Source organism: Planococcus citri, chromosome 3 (genome assembly GCF_950023065.1).
Source record: "Planococcus citri chromosome 3, ihPlaCitr1.1, whole genome shotgun sequence".
NCBI classification, from domain to species: domain Eukaryota; kingdom Metazoa; phylum Arthropoda; class Insecta; order Hemiptera; family Pseudococcidae; genus Planococcus; species Planococcus citri.
The window spans coordinates 62,330,901-62,357,815 of record NC_088679.1 but is presented as its reverse complement, the minus strand read 5'-3'; the positions used below and the strand labels follow the sequence as shown (position 1 = coordinate 62,357,815).

General features: G+C 32.4%; 1 protein-coding gene across 1 annotated transcript; it reads right to left on the bottom strand.

Annotated features, from left to right (window-relative positions):
* Nucleotides 1-101: 101 nt before the first annotated feature.
* LOC135841848 (homeobox protein unc-42-like) lies at nt 102-25,345 on the bottom strand. Its single transcript, XM_065359054.1, has 6 exons — nt 24,914-25,345; nt 17,296-17,444; nt 17,066-17,173; nt 5,063-5,239; nt 1,235-1,337; nt 102-431 (listed from the first exon to the last, which is right to left on the bottom strand). The coding sequence occupies exons 1-6, from the start codon at nt 25,116-25,118 to the stop codon at nt 325-327; spliced, it is 849 nt and encodes a 282-aa protein (XP_065215126.1). The 5' UTR covers nt 25,119-25,345; the 3' UTR covers nt 102-324.
* Nucleotides 25,346-26,915: the final 1,570 nt, after the last annotated feature.

Sequence of the window (26,915 nt, the reverse complement as noted above, 5' to 3'; positions counted from 1 at the left end):
GAGAATACATCTGGGTTATCGATGCAGGTAAAAATAAAAATACATGTATCTATAGGTAATTTTAAACAAAAAATTATCCTGTATTTTCAATTTTTAAATAAACTCTTTCCCTTTCATCATTATTATAAAGATACAATTCCACTTCTATCCCCAACAAGTTTATATTTTGTCGAATTATACTTACCTATTAACCGATTTTTATTGCACTCGAATTCAAAAAAATTTTCAACATTAACATAGGTAGCTGTTTTAAAAATCCTGATTAAAACGATTCTATAAATTGGTACAGTGGAAATAATCAATTGGTAGGTAGGTATTTGAATTTTACGTTTGGTATTGTAACATTGGAGCAGCTAAATTGGCATGATGACTAGAATTCATTCGTAAAGCTGACAAACTCTTATTATACCATTCATCTTCGGCGGTCATACCTGTAATCGTAATATGAAATTCATTAGACCTAAATATACAAACTGTGCATTTTCCCAACCAGTCAGTAATCTAAACATTAATTTACACACATTTCCATAAAAAAAAACCTTGTCGGAGGTAAAATTTGATCAAATTGTCTTCATCAACGGTAACGAAACAAATTACAAATAATTTTAAGGAAGAAAAAAACCCAAACAGGCGAAAAATTACGACCGTTTATGGGAGAAAAAAACAGCAACAACAACGATGATAATCCATTTACGCAAATGTTACAAACGTTGTATAAATTAACCAGGTTTAAAAAATTGTTTACAATCGCTTAATCGATAAAGAAGTTAATAAATTTGATTTTCATTTTAAAAAGCATCGTAGCTCGGCTTGTAAAACGTGCTGATGCGAAATTAGGTGAGAAGTTTTCGCAGCCGGTTTAATTTATTTTCCGGACACCATCTTCTCATCAGGAAAAGGAAGGGAAATTCCTAGTTCCTTTAAGAAAATTGTTAAGACGTTCTGTCGGAAATTGCAATTTATTTTCAAGATTTCTCTACCAAAGACGAGTTTCGTTTTTACTTTAATATCAACCCTTATTTTGACAAAAATTTGATTTCGCTGCAGTTTCCTTTTCACGCTTAATTATTTTCGGAATACGTTCTCTAGCTTACGTTGCGTTGCTGTAGCGTTCGCGATAAGCGGCTATTTTTCATTAAGATTTTTCGAAATATCATTGATTTAATTATGTAGCTTAGTTGATGTCGTTTTTTTCCTTTTTTTTCGTTTATAAATATTTATTTAAAGCTTTTACCCATTGCGTCTTGTCTCATGCCGGTCACAGCTGCGCTCATGTTTGTTGCTCCGTGGCTCATTGAGAATGATTGTGCCATACTTGGGTATGAACTCGATGCCATCTGAAACAAAAATTACGAATGAGATTTTATTATCTAGAGAACTCAGAACTCACAGATGATACCTTATAAATAATCGATGGATGAAACTGTGAGGAGAGAATTTGGATGAATTGTTTCGAAAACTGAAATTTAAGTTTCCAAGTATGAATTAGGTAAGAATTTTTTTGTAGGTAGGCATCTATATTCAAGACCTATAATTATACAACTGTACGTTCAAATTATCAGTAGGGAGGTATAGGTATCAAAATTCCTCGCGTAGGTATTCAACAAAATTCCAATCATTTGATTAAAAGTTGGTTTGCCTTCTCAAAAGTGTGGATTCGGAATATTTTACTAAAAATGTTGAAAGAATTTTTAAAAAGAAAATGGTCGAAAATCTACAATTTCGGGAGAAGCTGGGGCAATGTTATCCACATCTGATAAAAGACATGGATATGAGATGAAATAGGCACAATAATTATGTTTTCACGCAAAATGGTAGTTCATGGCACATTTTCTCCTCTTTTTTTAGAGAAGAAAATGGAACTTTGAAAGTATTTTTAGGAAAAAGGTGTAAGTGAGGAACGAAAATGTTCAACCAAAAAATGTTTTCATTAGATAGCCCTATTTCTATTTAGAACCAAAAAATACGAAAATGACATTACCAGTCTATGAAAATTTTCCTAGATAAAAAATATGCGTATTTTCATCACAATACCTACTCGTAGGCATTTAGTTACTTACCTGATTAAACTTTTTTTACCAAAAATTTCAAAGCTGAGGAGAAGCTGCCATGAATATTGACAGAAAGATTTAGATTTTCACTTCGCTTTTTGAGGTCATTTCGCAATAACTTGTAAATAAAATACTACTGCTTTTATACTTTCGAAGGATTTTGTCATTTCAGAAAAATTGTTGCGCCAATTTTGAGGGGTGGCGGAAGGAGACAGATAAATTAAGTAGGTAATAAAATAATTTTGTTCATTATGAAACAAAGCTTCACGTTTACTCGATAACTTATTTTCAGTTTTAGGTAAATATTTTAATACAATTTTCCACTTTTTCTTCCTCTAACCCATTCACAGTCAGATTGCTACAAATAATAACACACTTGAATGAATAATAGGTACATATTTTTTTACGAAATTGTGTTTGAGAATGCTATTGTCCAAGTACATACTTATAAACTCGAAAATAAAATGAATTGAAGAAATTTTCAATCTTATGAATTTTTCATTTGCAGCTGTAAAAATTTTAATCCGTTCAAAATGACCAATAAGAGGAATTTCAAGTAGGTACCTACTTTTAAACTGCATGAAATCAATTTCTGCACCATAAATACCTACAGCAAAAAAACCACTTTGAAAATAAAGACTTTATTAAAATTACCTTCAACATTGCCTAAAACGTTAAAAAAAACAATTTGATAATTTTGAAAATTGCAAAAAAGCCTCATTATTGAAACAAAATTTTTTGAATGGCAATTTTTGCAAAGTTTTGCCTCCTGTATTTTAAAAATGGAAAATGAAAATGAGTTAAAGTGAACTAAATATTTCCAAAAGATTGAGAATTAAAATTAAAAATTGAAAAGAAATCGAAATTTTCTATTTCAACTTTTCCTTTTTTTAGCTTTTGAGAGTTGAAAGTTGAATAAATTCTCAAAAAATGGAAAATTTCCAAAATACAATTATTTTTAAATTTTAAATTATCGAAACTTTTGAACTCCCAAAATGATAACCATAAAAGAATTATAACAATGATTACAATTTTTGAACAATGAAAAAAAATCATACAAATCGAAAAAGTTAATTTTTGTGGCTTTTCTTCACAGGAAAAAACTTCGAGAGAATTTTTTCCATCCCCAATATTCAGAAATCAAAGAAATTTGGAACTATTTAAATCGATCCTCTAATTTCTAATGAAAAGTAAGAGATGTTTCAAAATGTTTGTCTAAAATATTTAAAATCTATATCAAAAAGCGAATATTTTTAATTCTTATTTTCAAAAAGATTAATGTACCTATTCAAAGGCGACGCCAGACAATTTGAACAGGTGTGCCAATTTTCAAAATTATGAAACCAAGTTGTAAAGTCCCCCGTTCCCTTCCAAAATTCTCAAAGCTTATACCAAACTTTACAAAATAGATTTAAAATTGTCTAGCCTCTTCTAATTATTAAACATTGCTCATTTTCTGATATAAAAATAAAGGGGTCTTCAAATAGGTAGTGAACATTTTTTGCATGCCAAAAAGTTCAAAAATCTTTGATTGGTTAAAATTTTTGGCCCTGTATTTTTTAAATAAACTCCTTCAACTCGAAACAATTCTGAAATGCAATCAAATTGTGATTCAGTCGATCTAAAAGATTAGAAAAGGAGTCAGGTAAGTAATTCGAGTTTTTGGAGGTGTTGCGAATTCCATTTCAATTCTTTTCATGGCATTTTTTCAAAACTAGAAACCCCAAAAATTCGTCGGAGGTTTCAAAATGGATTGAAATCATTATCGATCGATTCATGAGATGAAAAAAATCCTACGAATCAACTTTCCACCGAAATTTTATCAGATTTTGATTTTTTCATCTAAGAATGGGTCAAACTTGAATACCTAATTACGAGTAATAAACATTTGTAAAAAAAAGTGCAAAGTTGAATTGAGCATCTGAAATTTGATCAAGTGATGTATTTTTGTATGATGTTTTAATTTTTATTTGTCTGAGCATTCCTTCAAGTTGGAAAATTTCAGGAAATTCACAAGATTCAAGAAGTTTGGAAAACACGACAAGCGTAGGCTTAGAGAAATCTGAACTGTTGAAAATCATGCTGGAAAGCCAATAAATATGAAATAAGAATAAATATTTTCTTTTTTTTTTTGGAATTTTTCACATTACAAATAAAATAATTTTTTAAAAACAGTTCTTACTGAATTATTAATTTTAAAAATCTTTCGCCCTCGCTTTCCTTAGGCCATTCTTTTTTCCCCTCGAGTTATTCTACTCGGTACCTGCCTAAATATTTAATCAAACTTTCACAATTTGTTGAGCCGGAATGATTGACTGACATCAAAAAGAAAATGTCGTTTTCACTTCTTGAATTATGAATTTTCAAAAGTTTTTGCCTTGGCTCCGCTCGAGCCAATTGTTCCTCAAATTCGAAAATTATTAGAGCCAGAAAAGTCAATTTCATTGATACTTGAGAATTTTTTAAAGAGCTAGTTGGAAATTTTGTGATTTCTGTCCGACTACATAGAATGCCAAGTCACTGGGCCTTCTAAGATGGATTTTCTCTCCTTCCTCTCCCATCATTCTCATTATATTGTAGAATATGTCTTGTGATTTCCAGGTTGTTTGTAAATCTACGAAGGAAAGTGTACCTATCTACCCTTTGAAAAAAAAGTCTGTTTGTTGAAAAATTTTCATTATGTGTATCGATTGTCATCTATGTTCAAGTGCAACGTGTTTCAAATTTCTTTCTAGCATAAAAAAATCGTAAATAAAATTGCTAAATTTACATAATTAGAGGAGTGAAAAATTCATTTTTAAAAAGCTTTGGTTTTACTTCATGGCTCAGCTATTCATTTGTGTCTTCATTGGTACCTAAGTAAGTAGGTATCAGTAATTTACTTTATGACGATGGAGAAAAAAATCGAGAACCTTTGTAGCAATTTTTGGAAGCTGCCGATTCCATGTAACCCTTTAGGTACCTCTACCTATTAGACATATTGGGTGCCTTATCATCTATTTATAACTTACTTGAGGATATCGATTCATTGGATTCGGATGTGGGTATGGTTGATAACCTCTTGAAGCTGTTGGATATATATTTCTCATCATAGCTCCATTACATGTTGGTAACACTGAAGGGGCAAGAGCTTTTTGTAATTGCTTCTCTTGTTTTCTATATTTAGCTCTTCTATTTTGAAACCAAACCTATGAAAAAAAAATTACAATCAAAATTAGAATTCCTGCAGAATTGAATTTATACTGATCGTACCATAGGCTATTTACGATTAAAAACATGATGCAAGAAATTGAGCCAAAATTGCGTTCAAAATTACCTCCCCATTAACATTACGTTAGTTAGCTTATTTCGTTCATTCCATACAGGCATAAAATTAAATCATAAAAAAAATTATCAAGAAATTTTCAAACTAGCACGTATTAAATGAGTTGCAGAAAGTAGCCTACAAAAAAAAGGAAAACCCCAAGCACATCGCGTGTCAATATATATGAAAACAACCCCCCGTCCGTCATCTTGCGATAGTTTATTACCCAAAAATATCCTATCTCGGGATGTGTTTCTCGTCGCAGATAATTCGCATGGTTGCCGTTTGCCGGTCGCCCAACGAATACAATAGGTTGTAAAATTACGATGACGTCACGTAATAGGCCGGGAAAAGCGTCAGCGCGACGGTATAATAAAAGAAGAAAAAAAGGGCGGGAAGATCGTTGAAACGGGATGATGGGATTGGTAATTGAGTTAAGAAACGAGAGCTCTTTTTGATGGGATTGTAAGATGAGGGACTGAAATTGGGGGCTGCTTTCGTTATAGCTTCGGGGTTGTCTCGTTCAGGGATTGAGAATATTTTTCGTTTCACTTTTTTTCTCCCTGCGTCTCTTTCTCGCTCACGCACTCTTTCTCTCTTATATTATAAGCTTCGTCCTATGGTTCGCGAGCGTAAAAGACGAATATGGCGGCGGGTTCGCTGAGGAAGTGTAATGGATGTCTTCTTCAATTTTATTTCATGTAAGCCTATTAAAAAGGCAAATGGAATGGTTTACGGGGGAAGTTTTTAAAGTATTTTCAGCATCGTCGTACGTACGCGTATGAGAGGTTTTTTTTTTCTTCTCAATTCACAGCTATACAGGGGTTTCGTGTGTTTGTGTGTAGATATGGTAGTATCTTATAGTAGGATGACTTGTATGCGATATAATACAGACTTCTGTGATTTTGCAAAATATATTTTCTAAAAGAAGATAAATGTTGACAAAGAGTTTTCCAGAAGAGAAGGAGAGGGAGAGGGAGAGGAATGTAGGTGGTTTACCTAACCAAGTTTGAAATCCGAATCATACCTATAAGATTAAAGAAATTCAATCAATTTGGTACCCAGTATTTCCCAAGCACGAGTATGAATCCATAATAATAATATTTCTTTTACTGCTTGCTTGTTATTCATCTAAACCGATGGAATTCATGTAACAAAATTTATTCGAAATATGTAAAAAACGTCTCCATTTTTGTAAAGGACTTTGTCGGGCATATGTAAAATTAATTCACAAAAAGACAGTGACAGAACGTGATGAAGTGATAAGCCGTGGGGGTGGGGAGATTTCCTGAATTTTCCCACCTAAAATTAACCATTTATATGGTTCGAACAAATTTTGGAAGGGGGAGTTGGAAACAAAAATGTTTAATACTTTAAAATTTTCAAATACGATACTTCACTACCTATTACAAAAAAATTGGATTATTTAATTTTTTTTAGGCTTTTAGCCTGAAAATAAAATTTGAATACTTGAAGGAAAGAGCATAATTTTTGGAAAATTTTCGATTTTGTCTGAGTAAAGCGAGAGCAAAAGCTTTTCTAAATTAATTTTTTCACCTTTTTTTCATTCTTGAAAATATTTAAAAATTGTGCAGCAGAATTTGAATCTGCTCGAGCGAAACAAGGAAAAAGCTTTGAAAAAAATTGGCAAATCAAAAAGTAAAATAAAATTTATTTTTATATGCTTCAACATTTCAAAATTTTAACAATTGTTTTCAGGAAATTATACCTAATATTTTCAAAAATACATAGAAATAAAAGCTCGAGTGAAGCGAGGGCAAAAGCTTTCAAAAATTGATAATTCTTCAAAATATAACAACATTATTTTCGATGTGAGAAGTTATCTAGTTTTTGTACCCTCCAAATTTGGTCAGAGGAAAAAAAAGGAACATGATCAATCCCGAGCGAAGCAAGGGGAAAATACTGTGAAAAATTGATAATTCGAAACGTAAAAAAATCATTCTTGAATTCTTGATGATGCAAAGAACTGGTTTTTATGGCTTTGTATTTTTAGTTTTTCAGAAATTATAAATTTTTAATAATACGAATAAGTCCCGAGCGAGGCGAAGGAAAAAAGCTCTCAAAAATTCACAATTCTTCTATTTTTCAGCACCTAATTTTTACATCTTCAAAAAGAACTATACTAATTCGAATTTTCGGCGGAAAAAAGGACATTTTTTGATATTTTAACAAAAGTTGGTACTGTCTAGCAGTTTTGATTGGAATGCATTGGATTTTTTTATTTTCAGGAAAATTTCAAGTAAAACAACATTAGGTATTTTTGATGTGAGAAGCCAATTTTTCTTCTCTCGAACTTTGATGATCAGAGAAAGGAAAAGAAATAAGATCTGGCTCGAGTGATTAGAGGGTGAAAGCTTTTAGAAATTTATAACTCAAATAGAAAAAATTCATGGTTTTTGGTAATTCTTTGATTTTTCCAGCTTACACAACTTCTTCCCAACTTTTCCGAACTCATCCAACGTTTTGTCAACATTTTACTGTTGGTTGTGGGGGGGGGGGGAGGCACACCTCTGCAGAAAGATTCCAAAAATGAGGGTTAAATAGATGTAAAAGGAACATGATAACAAAGTAAAAGGAATTAAATTATTGTGCCATCTGATGTGAATATTTTCTAAACGACTGCTTCATTCAACTGAATTATACCTACTTACATAGAACAACTGCATTAGGAAGTCATCCAAGAAATTGTTTTTTTGCTTTTCGTTTTTTTTTTCTTTTCAAAAGTGAAATTGAAAATGCGTTTATATAACATTATTTTGCCACATGTACTTACACGTAGTTATACCTACCCTAAATTCTATAAAAATGCTGTACTTAGGTATTTCAAAGAAAAAAATATCAACTGAATTTTTAATTTTCTAATAATTTGTGCTTATTCTCCTCATTCTGCAAAAAGTCAATAGGTTTTTGATGATGATTTTGTTTGAAAACGTTGATGAGGGTTTCCCCCCACCAAAACGAGTGCTGTTTTTCAACACGAATTAATTATGTACTTCAACGAGCTCAAATAAATATTTGAAAAAAAATTTTAATTTTGTACCTAATCACCATTTTTAGTTGTAAGAATTCATTTTTTTGATTTTTAGCTGTAGGTAACTTTATTTTAAAAAGATGGGTACCTACCAATAATTAGGTAGGTAGATATGTAATAATTGTAAAAAAACACACACACACACAAAATTATTTGAACCGAGATTAATTCACTCAGAATAAGAACCGTTCAACTTGTCGATACCTATAATACGAGTAGACTACTTTTCTGTTAAAAAAATTTAATAATTTTCACGCCTCTTTTTGAGACCCTTCGAAGGGTCAAGCAAATTTTGGACTATTATTTTCGCGATTTCGATGTTCAATTTTTTAAGAGGAAGAAAAAAGAATGGAGGAGTTTAGCCAAAACAATTGAAAAGATTTTCCGAAGAAATGTCACCATTTTTGCACAAGTTGCTTGAGAATTCATTAAAAAATTGTATTATAAACGATATTCTAGTAAAATATTTAAATAAACACGGTCATTGGTTTTTGCCTGTAGGTACGAGAAAAACTTACAGCTTATGAAATGAGCTTCCCACGTACCTACTTTCTGAAATCTATCCTTATGAAAAAATGATGCAAAATTAATTACTCTCGTAGGTACCTACATAATATTCAGTGCTCATAGCCAACGAATTTTCCGTCAAATCTTGATTGTGGATGATCAGAAACGAAATTTGAGGTTTCTTTTGGAGGGTTTCGACTGAAATTTTTTTGGCAGATATGAGAAAAAATACGAAATTTTCCAAATAAAATGGAAAATTTTTGGAATGAGTAAAATAAGTGAGAGATAAAATGACAATTTTGCTAATTGATTCATTTTCCTTCTAAAATTTCCAGTAGCTTATTGGAATTTGAATTGTTTCCATTTTGGAAAAGAAAAACTGGAAAAAGCCATTGAAAATTCGTATTTTGAAGAGCACGGTTTCTTTTTTTTTTTAAAAAAAAAGTTATTATTATTACTAAGTTAGGACTAGGATTTTTATGCGCTATCAAACACGTTTTAAGGGCTATAAAAAGCAATAAAAATGTAAGAAAAAAGCAAAAACAATCTCTATCAAATCCTACTACGATTTATAATTATCAAAATGAAGGTTTTTTTCAAATTCAGTAAGATGCCTGCATTAAATATTATGTACAATTTGAACCAAAATGAACTAAAAGATGAAAATGAAAAAAAAAGATAAAAAACTAAAACTAAAAATTAAAAAAAAAAACTAAAAACTGAAAACTGAATTTGTTATTTTTTTGTTTTTCCTCTTGTTTTTTTTTTGAAAAATTTATTTTTTTAAATTCGTCATTTTTTTAAAAAATGTGCAAAAAGTTAATGAATTTGTTACCAATCTTTTACCTAAAAAAGCGCCAACGACGAAAAAATAAAGTGGAAAATTTATTTTATTAAAATTTTTGCCTTTTTGCCCACAAATAAGCATTTTAAAGCATTTAAAATATACCCAAAAAAAGCACTATCAACTTTCAGCATTCGCCTCAGAATGGAATGAATAGCAAAGAAAAATGTATTTATGCCTTAGGTACGAGTATAGGGTGTAGGTAGAAAAAAAGCATTATCATAAAAATCCTAGCCCTAATTATTACTTTATTTATTCATTTAGAAATTCTGATCTGACAAAAAATTAAACAGGTAATACCTATGAGCGAAGTGAGGACCAAAGTTTTCTTTTAAATCTATAGGTACCTACTTCAAGCTTCCAAAAAGTCGGAAAGTCAACTTCATTGCCAATTGTATACAACTTCTGACTTTAAATTGTTGATTCCATCAAAGTCTAAGAAGATTTGAATCCCCCTCCAACACCTCATTTTAATTTTGTCCTTGCTCCCACAAGAGATGTTGAGATGCTATATTAATTTTAAAAAATTGTATTATGTTATGAAGATGATGAAAAATACTCTTCGCTGTAATTTTTTAAAATTTCTAAAATATAGTTTCAACTTTCGTATATATTTATTTATGTATTCTGAAACGTCAAGTTCTCGCTTCACATTGTAAAAATTCTTTGAATTTTTCAAATTTTAATTTGGTACCTACCTACATATTGATTTTATAAATCTCTGAAGCATTCCCTCCAAGCCCCACAAACAGAGCTTCAAGTTCAAACAGTCGTGAAATATGAATTTCAAATTTGATCAGTTTCGCAACGAATAGAAGATTCTCGCGCACACACCACTATCTTGAAGGTTCAGACGCAAATTCTAGCGAACTATTCAATGAAATTGGTAAAAAAAATCGATGCGAATGGTGTTAATAGAATTGTATACTCAGTTCGCCGTAAATACCTCCTTATTACGTATTTACGGCGAACTGAGTATGCAATTCTTTCAACGTCTATCGTTGTGGAATTTTTTGCACAATAGCCGAACTAATCTATGAAGGTCCCTTCCTCAAGACTGATTGAATTTAGAGCGAATTTTATTCCCGGGATTAAAAAAAAAGTCGATGGGGGGTTCGATTTCAGTTGATAGGACTCTGAAAAGCTCAATATCAAACTTGGTGAAAACTCAACTTTACATGAGTGCAATGGAAAAAAATTCAGTAAAGAACATTTTTCTTATCCGTTTTTCGACAAATTAATGTTCAAAATGGCAATTTCATAGGTACCTGGAAAGGGCATAAAGGCTTTAAAAGAACTTATTTTATGTAAATATTGGTCTATTTTTTCACTCAAGGTTGCCCCCTCACTCTCCTATCCCCATCATTGTCTTTCACTGGCTACAATTTAAAAAAATTGAAAATGGCTTGTGGACGTTTTCGGAGACGTTAAATTCAAATTTTCATTCGTTTTCTAAAAACAGTTCCTCAATACCCCTTTCACCTTCTTCTCTATTTTGAAAAAAAAATGAAAATGTGATGTCAGTGACGTGACATGTCAATTCCTACTAATTTGAGGTCCAGGTTGTTTAGAAAATACCTAAATTGCAGAAAAAGAGATTTGGCAACACTGCTAATATGCTTTTAAACCTTCAATTTACTTGAATTCGAATATTAGATAGGTACCCTAAGGTAAATCTCGTGGCTCTATGTCCAGTGATTGTCAGGTATTTTGCTCTAAAAATGATGAACTTATGAATGTGGATTTTTTTTTCTTTCACCCTAAAATAATAATGTAGGTACCTACTTCTGTAAATCGACAAATTTTTAAAAAAGAGTTGAATATTTTTAATCCACTTGCCGTGTATAAGTAGGTATACTACCCATTAGTATTGCATTTGTCCAGTAATCAACGAATAAATGAAGGATGCTTCTTCCGTATTTTTTCTAGTTTTTTCCCCTTCAAAATTTATGTAGGTATGAAGTAAGGGGGTGGCTTTGGGGGCGTCAATACTCTACAACCTCTTCTTGCACCCTTTATGTACTTCGAAAAGTGTTTCAACACAATTTCTGCACGATAACGTAACTCCTACTCTACTTTATTAATTTCCACGTATTATTTTTCCGTTTTACATCGTTCATATTCTCTCTATAATAATACCTTGCATATGCGCAATTTCACACCAATTTAATACAAATTTCAGAAACCAACGCACATAGAAAAGATTTAAAAAGATGGAAAGAAGCACCCAGGCGTTCATCATACGTCAAGACGTTCTTTTGAAAACTTTATATAGTATACAGAGGGAAGCTCGAACCATATAATTACGTCAATATGGAAAGTTACGTTTTTGATTTTCCTTTGAATTTTTTTTTTTTTTTTTTTTGTTTTCATCATTTGAAATTCTGTTTATCTTTTCTGATCTCATTTCGTTCAAGTTGGTCTGAAAATTACGGTTAAAGTTAAAATACTCTGCGAAATAATATAAAACTTTTAGTAAGTTTTCTTAAGAACTTAAGAACTTTAAGGTGAAATACGAAAAGTAAGGTAGATACGAGGGATGATATAAAACGCCCTAAAACAAGCGAAATTAATGTATAACAGAAAATGGAAAAGTTAACAACGCAAAGATAAAAGTTTTCTTTTCCGTCGTAGATGAAAGAAAAGCGCGGCACGGACGAGAGAAAAAAGAGGAGAACAAAATGGCATCGTAAAAAGGAAACAAGTTTCGTGTTTGAAAGTTTACTCGACGTAGGAAACACACAGCTACTCGTACTACGATTTTCTACCTACAATATCTACGACTCACGTCAGCGTCAGTTTTACACAACTCGAATCCATACTTTAAGCTTTCGCTTCGGTTCGACTGACGAAGCACAGGCTGGCAAGTTTAAAAATTCAAATACACGCCGGATTCTTCTCTCTGCGATGAAATGAAGATGTATATTAAGTAATTTCGTTCTTACGAATAAGATATGCGGTAAATTTTATTAAATTCATTACAGCCAACTTTTGATTGGTAAAAAGGTCGGAAGTGGATGTAAATAATGTCGCTCTTATATACCACACTGTTCAAAACATGTTTCCTCTCGCTTTCTCTACTTACGTTAGCTCTTTTCCCCAGCGATGAGGCTTGATGCTTAAAGCGTTTAAATGAAATTTTAATTCGTTCGCTGGAATTATTCAAGAAAAGTAATACGTGCCAGGTTTCATCCTTGGTTAACTCAACGTCGAGCTTCGGGGCGAACTTCGAGGTGTGTTTTTTTCAAGTTTAATATTTTAATAATTGTTAAACGATATATACTCGCGTAAATGCGTTGCAAAGGTGGAAGCCTAATGAAATTTTAGAACCTGAAAAGCATTTTAATTTTTATCGCCTTTAGCTTTGTACTAATTTTTTTGAAAAATTCACTCCTCTTCCTAATATTACGTAGGTAGGTAGTTTTATTGTTAGGTTGCACGTCTTATTTTTATTATAAAAATTTTCACGAACTGTTCAGAGTCTTTGAGAGCCAAAAAATAGGCTCGGAGTAGGCAAATGTCATTTTGGCGTTCTCTATGAAAAATCAACTTGGAAATAAGGAAAAATTATCCAATTTTATTAATTGAATAGGCACCTAAAAAAAGATTCATTTCAAAATTACTCCATGGTTGCAAAAATGTTTTTTTTATTATATTTTTTATTTTTAGGTTCATTTTTTACACAATAACTTCCCTTATGAATCTCAAATTCAAAGTCAAAGGTTCAATTGAAGAGCTCTATTCCAAAGTGGGTCAAGTCATTTTTAAAAAAGCACGTTTTACGAAGATTTTTGCTTCAAAAGTGAGTCAAGTCATCGATTTTTCAAAATAAATTTTTCTACAAGCAATTTGTTCTATGTTCAAAGAAAGGAAAGGTGCACCGGCCTTTGGAAACAACAAATTTTAGCATCAGAAATTGTAAACGCATTTTTGGGTGGAAAAAATGACTTAACCCACTTTGGAATGGAGCTCTTCAATTGTTCCAGATGCACTTCATTGCGATTCCTTGCCTCAATTTTTCAAAATTCAACTTTTTAAGTGGGTATCTGAGAAATTTTAGTGTTTTTTTTTTAATCAGTAAAAATCAGAAATTTCCTGTTCATGGGGAAACTTTTTGAATTTGCACGAATGACTGCATCTTGCTCAAAACCGAACTCTCGGATTAGAATTACAACTTTCTGGGTTCTTCCGAAGCCTTTAGTGCATTTTTTGGTTTCTCCAGAATGTTTAAATTTCTTCAAAGTTGCGAAAATTGATTTGAAAATAATTGCATTAGAAAGTAGATCAAAAATATGTCAGAACTCGATTTTCAGCTGCCGAAATCAGCTCTCATGCCTTCTGGAAAAATTCAAAAATATCTACTGGAACAAATGAAAATCACGCTAAAGGCTCCAGAATAGTAACATTTTGATGGATGAAAAAAGTGGGGGATTCTGATTTTACACAACGTACAACCTTTCGAGCAAATTTCAAAAATTCTCTGCTAGAAGATTTTTGATTTTTTGAGTACTCCCCTTACCTCCCCCCCTCAAAAAAAATTAATACTGGTAAAAAAAAATACATTCGAGGTGTTCACTTGGAAATCAACTCATATCTGCATAAATTAACTGTTAAATAGGTTCGAAAATAAGTCACAACTAAATTTTTATCAGCCCAAATTAATTTCCAAGCTTTCTAGATAAATTCGAAGATCATGGAGAAAAATCTAAAATTACACTGAAAGCTCTAGAATGATCGAAAAAAGGTGAAATTCAGTTCGTTTGACGTTGATATTCATTTCAGGAATAATTTTAATTTGTAATTATCAGGGCTCGGATATTCTTTCCCTAAAAAACCCAAAATATGCGCTTAAATATTCCCTAAAAAAGACCAAAATATGCTCTAAAAAGTAAAAATATTCCCTAACGATATGGGAATTGTTTTACAGGAAAAATCAATTCCTATACAATTTTTCTAATCTTGTTGTGTATAATACCAAGAATTCACGATCATGAATGCAAAACAGAGCATTTTAAAATCACAAAAAGGTAATTCTGATTCCATTATCAAAGGAATAAAAAACAAATAAAATAAACAGAAAACAAAGACGGTACAAGAGAGCTATTGCCAGTTTCGCAAATTTTGAGGGGAAAAAATAAAAAATAGCCAAATACTAATTTTATGCAAAAATTTGAAATTGAGCAAAATATTCCCTAAAAATCGCTAAAAACGTAAAATATGCTCTAAAAACGCAAAATATTCCCTAAAAAATGCCAAAATATGCTTTTATATGCTTTTATGGTGAAATATGCCAAAATATGCTCTAACGAATTAGGCTCATTTTACTTGAAATTTCATGAATCGTGGAGATAATTGAAAAATTCCCTATCCTCTATGCACACAAAAAATATGCTCCAGCATAAAAATCCGAGCCCTGGTAATTATGTACCTATATTTTTATTTTTAAAAAAATTGAAATCGTAAAAAAATGGCTCGTTTTGGATTTTCAAAAATTTGCCAGAAATCTAAAAATCAGTTTGGGCAGCTGAAATTTTAGTTATGGGGGTTTGACTTTGCTGTTTTCATTTGATATTCACTTCAGGAATAATTTCAATCATTTTTACTAATTATGTAGGTACCCATATTTTTTATTTTTTAAAGAAGACCAGAAATTGTCAAAAATGGCCCTTTTTGATTTTCAAAAAAATTAGCCAAAAATTTAAAAATTAGTGTGGACAGCTGAAATTTTAGTTGTGGGAGTTTCAGACTGTCCTGTTTTCAAAAATTCTGTTCTCCGTCGTATTGAAAGAGGACACGACCTCAAGAGGTTCTCTCATGAGAATCTTCACTTGACTTATGTGCCACACGTGCCGAATTCCCATCATTCAATTTAGAAATTCTCGAATTCCAGTTGAAATACTTAAATGAAGATACTTGTTCTTTTTTAGGACTGATTTCTGTATTGTAAAATTTGTATATTTTGATAATAAAATGGGTACCTAGCGCCTGCTTTCATTTTTCAGCTTAAAGTATTCCTTTGGACCATCTTCAATTTGATTTTTTTAACACATATTTTTCAGTCCACTTATCAAATTGGCACATAAAGTGAAAAAATAAACTTCATACGCAGTTTTGAAGGTTGAAGAGACAACTTGTAGTTCAAATATTTAGTGCCAATTTTTATCTGAATTATATTATTAATTTTTCAAAGTGACTTTTGCAATATAAGATAGGTACCTACTCATTCTCAAAAATTAAAAATTTTTGTGGATCAAATTAAATTAATAATTGCCTTGAATTTGAAAAGCAAATATTTGTACCATCGCCAAGGCAATTCTAAAAAAAAATATGTGTCTGAAAAAGTGTCGATTATTGGTCTAATTTCAATTTTTTAGCATTAAGATAACAGAGATGAGGGATTTTTGTGTACAGATGGAAAAAAATTAAAAATAAGACAAAATTTGACCTCAGATCAACGATTATCATCACTTTTTCGATACTTATCATTAAGAAAAATCCGTGGACTGTTTCAGTAGTAAGTGATGGCAAAATTTTTGCATCACAGTTTTCAGTTTCAGTTTCAGTTTTGCTTATTTTAGTTTCAGTTTTTTTTTAGGTTTAGTTTTAGTTCCACTTTTTTCACCATCAAATTTGGAAAAAATGAATTAAGTACCAAAAAACAGTTTTGCTTTTTTCAGTTTCATTTTTTATTTTCGGTTTTGTTTGATTTTTTCAGTTTCCAGTTTTAATTTCAATTTCTTCATTTCAGTTTCAGTTTTCCATCACTGTCAGTGGTTGAAAATTATCAATCTCCAAGACGAAAAAAAAATTAAATTGTGATCCACGACGTAGGAAAACTTATCAGCAGGCCTAAGTAATATGTAATCATGAATTATACCCACAATATCATTATTTATGTTTTTTCTGGAGGTGGAGGGGGGTGGTTGATAAAGTACAAACTGTTTAAATTAATTTTCTTCCATTTTAAGTGACCATATTGACTAAACGCCTCAGATAAAGTGACCACGACAATGGAACACTTTTTTGGGAAAATAAGGAAGTTTCCTCATCATACATAAAATCTGGTTGAAAGTGTATAACAAATGAAAAAAAATCACTCAAAGTACCACTTTAAGCGAATGAAATAATTTGTCAAAAAATAATGCAACGCGACGTTGATATTCAGGTAGGTACCTATTAATTTTGTGAACCAGGCATATCGCATCATATCTCACGTCACCTACTTCAGATTTATACCTAATATTTTGTCGGAATTATTCGCTGTTCCATTTTCACATCGACTGAGAAATATTAAATTCAAAACTTACTTGTATTCGAGCTTCGTTTAATTTAGTCGTTCTAGCTAATTCTTCTCTACAATAAATGTCTGGATAATGTGATTTAGCAAAGGCAGCTTCCAGTTCAGCTAATTGTTCCTAACACGTAAAGAGAAAGAAAAAAATATGTAAATTAATTAGTACGAGATATAAACAACTCGTTAAAAAAAATGAAAAAAAAATCGTCAATGAAATTTAATAAGTTATAGGTAGGTACTAACTTGTGTAAACGTAGTTCTATGCCTTCTTCGAGCAGGAGTCGGACATGAAGCAGTAGTAGGTGTGTGTCCAGCATGCTGAACACTAGGACTAGGTGAAGGTCCACCCATCGATGGCTCACTTTTTAATTTCTTAAACGCTCCTTCTGAATCTGAAAAATCCAACCAAAAAAAAAACATTCTCTTCACTCGCGGTCTAATTAGTGTATTTACATCTAGTAACAAAATGGCAGAAAATTGGAAAATTAGCCAAAACTTGCCCGAGTTGAATTAAATACTTGACTGTTTTAACAAAGGAGGGAAAAAACTCTTTCTCAACCTAGGGCAATAAATTGAAAAGCGAGCTTAGAACAGATAAGACGATAATTAAAACGATTACGGTGGTTAAAGAAAAGCTCCCTTTTTAACATGGACATCCGTTGGTGTTTCCTTAATTATTAATGGAAATGTAGTTAAGTTATTTGAATAATTAATTTCTACATCGTAAATCTCGCCTCTTAAAGGGATAGAATAACCGTCTATCCGTTTGCGCTGTGTACTCCAAGATGTGCAGATTATCCAATTAATTCTAAAATCGGATCGGTTAATTGGCTAGTCATGTTTAAATTTCAATTGTGCGATAATTTGGGAGATGGTTAATTCGAACCTAAGATGGTTATTTTGAGGGGGGAGGAATGTGAAAAGAAACTTAATATTTTTGATTTTTTTGTTTTAAATGAGTAATGAGACTTTTTGTGAAATTGACGATGGAATTTTTCAAATGATTGGACCCTTATTAAACAAATGACCTGAAAAGTGATCTCCGGATCATTTATTTGAATTTAATATAAAGAATTATTCCCCGTCAAGGGGGCCGTACTTGAGTATGGCAATCCACATTTCAGTTGCCCATATTCAATTTGAAAATTCAGGGTCCAATTGGAAGTTTTCAAAGAAATGGATTTCCAGGAATGCAAAAGTCTTTTCAGACAATCTTTTTCATAAATATTTCAATTTTTCGGCCATTTCAAGGTACATTTTTTTGAAAAGAAAAGTGCCCTAATCATCAACTATGGAACTGAAAAATCAGATTTTGAGGGTATTTTTGACAGATTCTTTTCATTGATGAATGTTTTGATTATTGAATATGAAGTTACAAGGTCAAGAGATTCCCTGGTTCCAAAATAAGGCACATTTTCCAAATGTAGGTACATATAAACTTACAGCAGGTTTATCGAGCAAATATCGTTTAAATAGGCTAATTTCTTTCTCTTTACACCAGTTTCAAGAGCGGAAAAAAGGATTAAAAAGGCCTACTCGATGTAAAATGAAAATAAGCAGAATACTTTGGTATGAATTTAAATACACTGACAATTGAATATAATAAGCTTACAGAAAGTAGGTATTAGTAGACTACCCTATGGACATACTAAATAAGTAGATATAGATGGATAATCCAAAAGAATGATCAGATTATATGTAGTATCACCCCCTCGACAAACCGAACAGATGCACTGCTGATAACCGAACCGCGTATAATACGCTTTAAGCACTCGTTACTTTTCAATGTATACGGGTAATTATGCTGAATAGTTATCTTCACGCCGCAAAGTGTTGAAATGAAGAGGTTTCTTTTATTGTTCGAGTGTACGAGTAGATGTATTGCTGGTGTTTGGGATTGTATAATGGGGCAGTCGAGGATTTGATTTGTGCATATGAATGTGCAATGTTTATATTTGGTGTATAAATTATAGTGTTTGGAGTAGATAGGTACAATGGATGTATAGATTTGTATTTTGGTATCGGTGAGCTTTATCAATGGGATGTGGTTTTTCCACCCCTTTAATGTTTGTTACCTAATGAGTAATGATTTTCAAAAAGAGAGAGAGAGTAAAGGTAAAGGAAAAGGGAGAGGTGAGAGAATATCTCCACATGATTGAAAGTTGACTTGAGTACCTATTTGAAAGTTTTCTAATTTTTGTGTTTTTGAATAATTATGGTATCTATGTATTTAGGATTACAGAATTAGAACATGTAGATACAACATAAATAATGCAAATCAAAATCATGTTGAATCAAAGTACCTATTGAACAAGCTCCAAAAAAGCCCAGTTTATTTTTCTTTTGTTTCAAAATCGAAATTTTTAATTACCTACCTAAATAGGTACAGGGTGGACAGAAATATCGTGAACCCCAGAGAAACTTTTCATTAAAAATATAGGTTGGCAACGTGAAATAGATGCATATGGTTGGTGGAAAGTTATCATCTCAATCCAACAACCAATCATATGCTATCATTATTATTAATCACTGTGACCAACCAAAATATTTAGCAGAAAACTTTCTTCTGTTCACGATAATTCTGTCCACCCTGTACCTATACCTACAGTTTGATAAATTCTAATATTGTGTCGTCAAATAAAAAAAAACTCATCATAAAAAACATTGTTTTTTACCTCTCAAAATACGAATTTTTTGAAATTTTTTGACCTCACTTCGCTTGGGCCTCTGTACTTTGTTCCAAATTGAGATCAAAGTTTTATGAAAATCTATCAGGTAGGTACTCTTCAAATTTTAGGAAATGTTTAAACCAAAAAAAACACACTTTTCACCTGAGAAAAAATTGTTTTTTCACCCTTGGAAATACCTACGAATTTTTAAACGATTTTGCCCTCGCTTTGTTCGGGTCAATTTCTATCTCTTTTCTAAACCAAAAAAAAAAAAAAAAAAAAAATTGAAGCTTCCATAAATTTAAAAAGGAAAATAACACTTATTCAATAAGTCCTAATGCGAATTATATCAATTAGCAAAATTGTCAATTCATCCTTTGTTTCACTTTCGTCGTTTCATTCGGAAAAATTGGTACCTATTTTTTTCTCACAGCAAATTTCTATTCCCTCCTCCCACCTCACCAAAAAAAAACATCTCTAGTTTTGTTCCTATCAGGTTTACCAATTTTTGCGAAATTGAATAAAAACAAAAAGACAAAAACAAAAATCAGTTGCACAACTTCAAACTTGATTTAAATATCCGAATTCGAGGAAAAACACGACGAGAAAGATTTTTAAGAGGAGGGAGGCTACAATTTTGAGGGCCCCACTCGGTGCATCTGCCTCGGCCCCCCATTTGACCAATTCCGCGCATGTTTAGAAAAAAGCTTTTAAAAGTTTTGTATAATAGTGAATTTTTTTGAAATAAAAAAAATACCTAATTGTTTAGAAAACAACTTTCTGCACACGTTTCAATTGTTTTATTATGGCTCGACATTATTTCAATGAGGACTAAACACAGGTAACGTACCCGTACCAAAATAAGTCCCAAAAAAGTCAAAAAATGGCGATCCACACTTTCCTGTCTTGGACAAAAAAAAGTTACCATCCTTTAAAGTTTATTACTTACAAATTTTTTCAAGTTGAAAAAAATGACGAGTTCTGCGAAAAAATATACCTAGGTAGTCAACTTTAAAAGGCTATGAAATATTGCAAAATGACTAGATAAATAGTAAATAGGTAATTGTCTGTGGAAGTTTCTGAAATGATTAAAAACAGCAACATTTTTTCATATTAGAACCTTATTTTTTACAATTTTTTATTTTAGTTTTTTTACTTTAGAATCATATTCTATACGAGTATTTTTTTGGGCTTCTTATTCTGTTTAATAGCTTTGAATTTGAGAGACACCAAGAGAAAGCTCAATGGAAATATTGATCGAACATTTTTAAAAATTTTGTATTGATTAATGGTTATTTCAAAGTACCTACGTAATTTTAGCTTGTCATCTTCAGAATTTCTAGAAATCCGCGACGAATTCAATAATGAACGAGGCGTGGGAAATTTCAAATTTCACTAATGTTTGCTTGATTTTAATTTTTGCGGTAGAGCAGGAAAAGGGAGTAATTTGCCATGATGGGGGGGGGGGAGCACGAAAGAATAAATGGTGAACGCAGAGACAGATTTATTTCGTTATAGAGTGTCCAAGCAATTTTTTAAAAATACCGTAGTGAAAGAAATTTTCTTCTATCTGTAAACAAAAAAATACCTACAATTTTTTTGAAAATTTGTTCACGTTAACGAATGGGGAAAAGTCTTGAATATACCTATTCTACAATATTTTTAAAAATTATGATTTTTTGAAGGTAAGATGATTAATCAATTTTGAACCGGTGCAGTTGTTTACCTAGTTAATCATCTTGAAACAACAATTAGGTTTTGATCTAAGATTATGATTTTGGTAAAATTCTAAAATGGATTTTTCATTCTAGTTACTTATAGCTATATATTTTTGCGATCTAAATCGTTCAAAATTGTCAAATAACTCACCTAATTTTAATTTGCTTCTAGTGTACCTTATGTTATTGTTTTGGCCATTTTCACCTCGAAAAAAGTATATCAAAAATTTTCAAAACCAATTCTAAAATCAATTTTATTTTACCTTTTTCAGTGTAGAACTTGGTGAGATATATTAGGCCTAGAATTACGCAATTCTATACAATTCCAAAAAATTGTACCTACCTATTTAAGGTACCATAGCCATTCCAATAACTTTTTATGTGGAAAACTCAATTTCGGGCCAGTTGTGATATTCCTTCAAGTCAACTTGATACAGCTACTACCATTTTTTAATTTGGCCATTACTAACACCTAGCTTAAAAAATTTCAAGTATAAATCATTCGCATGGCTGCTCCATTTTAATTCATTTTGCCTAAAAATTAGCTTTTCTCAATTTTTCTCACAATTTAATTGTTTTGGTTTTTTTTTTGTAGTCGACTTGAGTTAAACTTTATTTTTTAGGCACCTATCTACTAAGTAAGCATTTTTAGTTTTGAATTGATTGATTGATTTATTTATTCATTTAATAATTTAATCAATCAGCAGATTTCCCATTTCACTCTTTTTCAATTACGATTCCCCATTTTTTTGATCACAAAAGTTTAATCAAGTATTTCAAATGTTATTTTTCGACATTCGATAGGTTTTTAAAAATTTACACTTGGAAAAAATCAAATTTGGCAAATCGAGGTAAAAAGCTCGAATTTAATTTCTATTTTACGTATTTTCGATTTTCTGAATCGATTCGCAGTTCTGAGCAGTGCTAAAAGTTTTCAACATTTCTATGAATTTTCTAATGTGCAAACAAAATTAGACCAAAATTAATTTCAGAAGCAGTAAACTTGGTTCAATTGTTCTGACAATATTGAGATCGGTTGATTTAGGCTATTTATCCATTTTCATAATCCCGTTTTGAATGACGATATATTGTTTTCTAATTTTCCTACCAAGAAATGTGAAAATTTGTCGTTCAAGTATGCCTGAACCAATAGATTGGTTGGCTATACCTACATAAAACTGTACTTAACTTGGTTTACACTCAATTTCTGAGCTCTTCAATTACTTAATTTGTAATATTTTCGAGTCATTCTGAGAATTCCAGCAGATCTTTGAAGTTTTCTAAACCAAAAAAAATAGGTAGGCAGGTACTATAAAACAATAGATTTGAACTGACAAAATTAGATTTTGAAAAATTACCTCCGAACAGGGTTGGATTTTTCAATATACCCCCCCCCCCCCAACCAAATTTTAAGCTGCCCAACTTCATATCTCGATATTTGGCGAACGTTTGAAAATTCAAAATTGACTGTTTTTCGTGATTTATACTTTTTTGAAAAAAGTACGTACATGATCAGTAAAAATGATCAAAATAAATCCTAAAACTGATATGAATTCCCCAAATCCAAATTTCGTCATTTCCAGTCATTCTGGAGCCTCCAGCGCGATTTTTCAATTTCTCCACAATTTTTAATTTGCTCCCAAAAGGCGTGAATATGAAGTTGGGCAGCTAAAAATCGAGTTGTGTATTATACTCGACCTGTTTAACGAATCTATCCACATTTGAGCCGATTTTGGAGGTGACATCTCAAGCGTATAGTTTTTTGACCAGCTTTTTTCATAATAAAAATATCCAAAAATTAAAGGGAGGCCCCAGAAAGGTTGGAAATGGCGAAATTCGCTCTGGTGGGGTTAATTAATGACGAAATACAACGATTCGCGCACATTCCAAAAATTTTCTCACAAACGAGAAATTTTTGATTTTTGGATATTTTTATTTTGAAAAAAAGCTGTTCAAAAAACCACTCTTGAGGTGTCCCCTCCAGAATCGGCTCAAATGTGGATAAACTCGTTAAACAGGTCGAGCATAACGCACAACTCGATTTTTAGCTGCCCAACTTCATATTCACGCCTTTTGGAGCAAATTATAAAAATTGTGGAGAAATTGAAAAATCGCGCTGGAGGCTCCAGAATGACTGGAAATGACGAAATTTGGATTTGGGGAATTAATATCAGTTTTAGGATTTATTTTGATCATTTTTACTGATCATGTACGTACTTTTTTCAAAAAAGTGTAAATCACCAAAAACAGTCAATTTGGAATTTTCAAACGTTCGCCAAATATCGAGATATGAAGTTGGGCAGCTTAAAATTTGGTTTTTGGGATTTTAGATCATGCTCTTTCAAAAAATTGCGGTTCCGTTCAAATCGGAGGCGGACACCTCAAGAAGTTCCCTTGTTAGCAGTAAAGAAAAATTGCGATTTTCCATAAAATGTAGATAGGCCTGTTCTGCATTATGAAATATGAGTTGATATTAAAAAAGTGATAAAAATCAATTTGACGCAGTGCATTATACATACCTACCTAATACCTATTTTGAAAATTTTTTTGTATGCAAGCACCTATCTCTTTTTAATTATATAGGCATGCGATAAATTATCGTGATGTGACCTTTTTTCATTTGATAAGACGACAAAAAATACCTCCAGTCCAAATTTTAGTTGTTGAATTTCATTTTTTGATTGTTGGCAATTTTTTAAAAATTCAAATGGTCTATTTCGTAAAATTGAAGACTGATTTGTATTCTATCTTTTTAAGCTCTCGAATCGATCAGTGAAAAATCCAAGCCATTTTGTATTAATTAAGAATACTATATTATCATTTCAAGCTCGTTTATTTCATCATTTTGGAACATTCTCCTGCAGCATTTGGATAGTCCAGTTTTGAAAAGTTGTTGTCAAAAGAACCTAAATGAAATTCAGCGTATTTTCAACGCATAAAAATTTATGGAATCACGAATTTTTAAAAATTCGCCAAAATTTTAAAATATAATTCAACGACTGAAATTTGACTTGGCGTTTTGTGTTCGTTGAGACCATTTTTTATGGTTATTGGGGGGGAGGGGGGGAGGTTCAAAAAAAAGTTTGTCTGCAGAGGAAAATGCTGAAATCTGGCCCTGGCTCTGAATCAGAATCACAACGACGAAACTATGCCTAGTCTATGAGTGCTGAATTCAATTCGTTTAGACTTCTTTGATGAAATTTTTCTAAAACTGTAAGGTATTGGTGAATCAGGTTAATTAGGTTGCTACCCCAATTTCATGATTTTTCTTAAGAAAGGACAAAATTTGAATTTTTGCCTGGTGGTGTTTTTTTTTTAGGTTCATTTTCTTTCAATTTTTCTTTGTCCAATCTAACAATTTTCCTCTCTTTGAGCTTTATACCTATCTTTCCTACCCATCTTTCAAACTCTTCACCTGTCCCACAACAACCCACCCACACATAACCTCCACAACTTATTGAAACAAAAACTTACTCGTATGATCAGCGCTCAAATGCCTAGCCGAGGGCAAAGCCGAACTCTGCTGATTCTCGATGACCGAATTAGGCAAACCGTACAGAGCGGCGAAATCGGGCGCCTCAGTCTTCGGTACACGTTTTTCGTGATGGTGATGATGCAGATGATGATGGTGATCGTCCATCAATCCTAATAATCCTAGATTCGGTCTCAGCTCGTCCATTAATTTCGAACTAGCCGAATTATGTGTCTGGTGGTGATGATGGTGAAAGTTCAGTTGTCTGGAGAATATGGCCGGGAATATGTTAAACTGTTGTTCGGAGGTTGGCGTCGTGGCCGAAGACGACGATGTCGGCGTGTGTCTCGATTCTGGACCGGATCCGGTACCGGAGCTATTGCTGCCGGTACCCGCTCCGCAAGAGTTACTTTTAAAATCAATTTTCGAGCCGGTTCAAGGACGATTTATTTAGTTAACACTTTTCAAATAAGCACTGATCGCGATCCGAGAACAAATCGAGTAAAATAGGTAGATAGGTAGGTTGGTGGTGAATATGAGTATGAGGTTCCTTTTTTTTTCTTCTGGAATTCTTCCAATATGTATAGAGCTGATCTCTTTGAAGTGGCTTAACACGTATTACACGAGTATAGGTAATCAAAAACTAGACCTTTATTTACAGACTCGTTAAAGGCCATAGGCTACATACGACGATTCGATTCAATTATTATATTGTTCACTGTATCAAAGGATTAGGTGCGAATTTTTCGACGATCCTTTGATCATAATTTTGGTAAATTTTACACGACGACGACACGTTTACAAAAATTTGAACAAAACAAACCTTTTAGGTCGACAATGAATCCAGCACAATTCGAAACCAGCTAATATCCTTCGACGATATACAAGGTGGTAAAAAACTACTCGCATATATCGCGAACACAATCGGTGGCATTGCATACCATCGACGAAGCGATCGATTAATTATTCTTCGCGTTTACATAATTCAATAGAATATATTAAAGCAGCCGCAACCGTTGACCAAATTTTCCTAACGTAATTCTCTTCAGCTCATTAAAGACGTCTGGTAGCATCGGCGGGCAACCTTAATCGGCGGCGTGAAAAATCGCGTTAATTGATTTTCGTAAGACGTATAATTGACGAAAATGCTCGACACCACCGACACGCGGAGTTAGACAGAGATAGAGACAAAGATGATGAAAAAAAAAAGGCAAGAAAAAAAAAATACCAACAGCAACGAAATCTACTCGTAACTCATCGACGACGACGGCGGCGATTATCAGTAAAATTGCATTATCCCGGAAAAAGAAGTCTGAGATAACTTAATGATACCCGAAACTTGGCCCGTTAAAGTCAAAAAAGTACTTGAAAAATTATAAATACGTGAACGCCAACACCAAACGAAAATAGACTAACGAAATTACGGTTTGAATTGAGACCTCTAGCGTGCATACACCCCTCGCCGAAAAACGCGTTTTCGCTGACCCCTCCTTTCCAGGGCCATCCAGCGCTCGCGATAAAAGCGAACAGACAGGCGAAAAAGGGATAAAAATAAAACTGAAAGAAGAAAATAACAATCCCTGGCATGATATTAGTAATGTTAAACCAATAGACGAAGAGTGCGGGAACTGGAGCTCTGCCATTGGTGGGATTCGTTGTTCCTCGGTTGCCATGGAATAGAGAGTGAGGGCGACGGTAAAAGCCGAAGCCGGCGCCAGCATGCAAAATCAAGATGGCGGGAAAGACGCATCGTCCCGAAAGGGTTTTGTTTTAAAAAGGGTAAAGAGGGAGCCCGCTTTTTATAAGGTAATGGATTTTCTAGTTATTTTTCGCTGCTTGCCAGTTGCCTCGTCTCATCGTTTCGCCTCTGCATCCCTCTCATCGTCCTCATCCGCAAGTCCTTCTTCCTGCCTCGATATTGTGGGCGGCCGAGAATCGGCCAAGGGGGGACTGGGGGGCTAGATGTACCGCCTCATCGACCGTGTATTATTTTGATAAAATAAA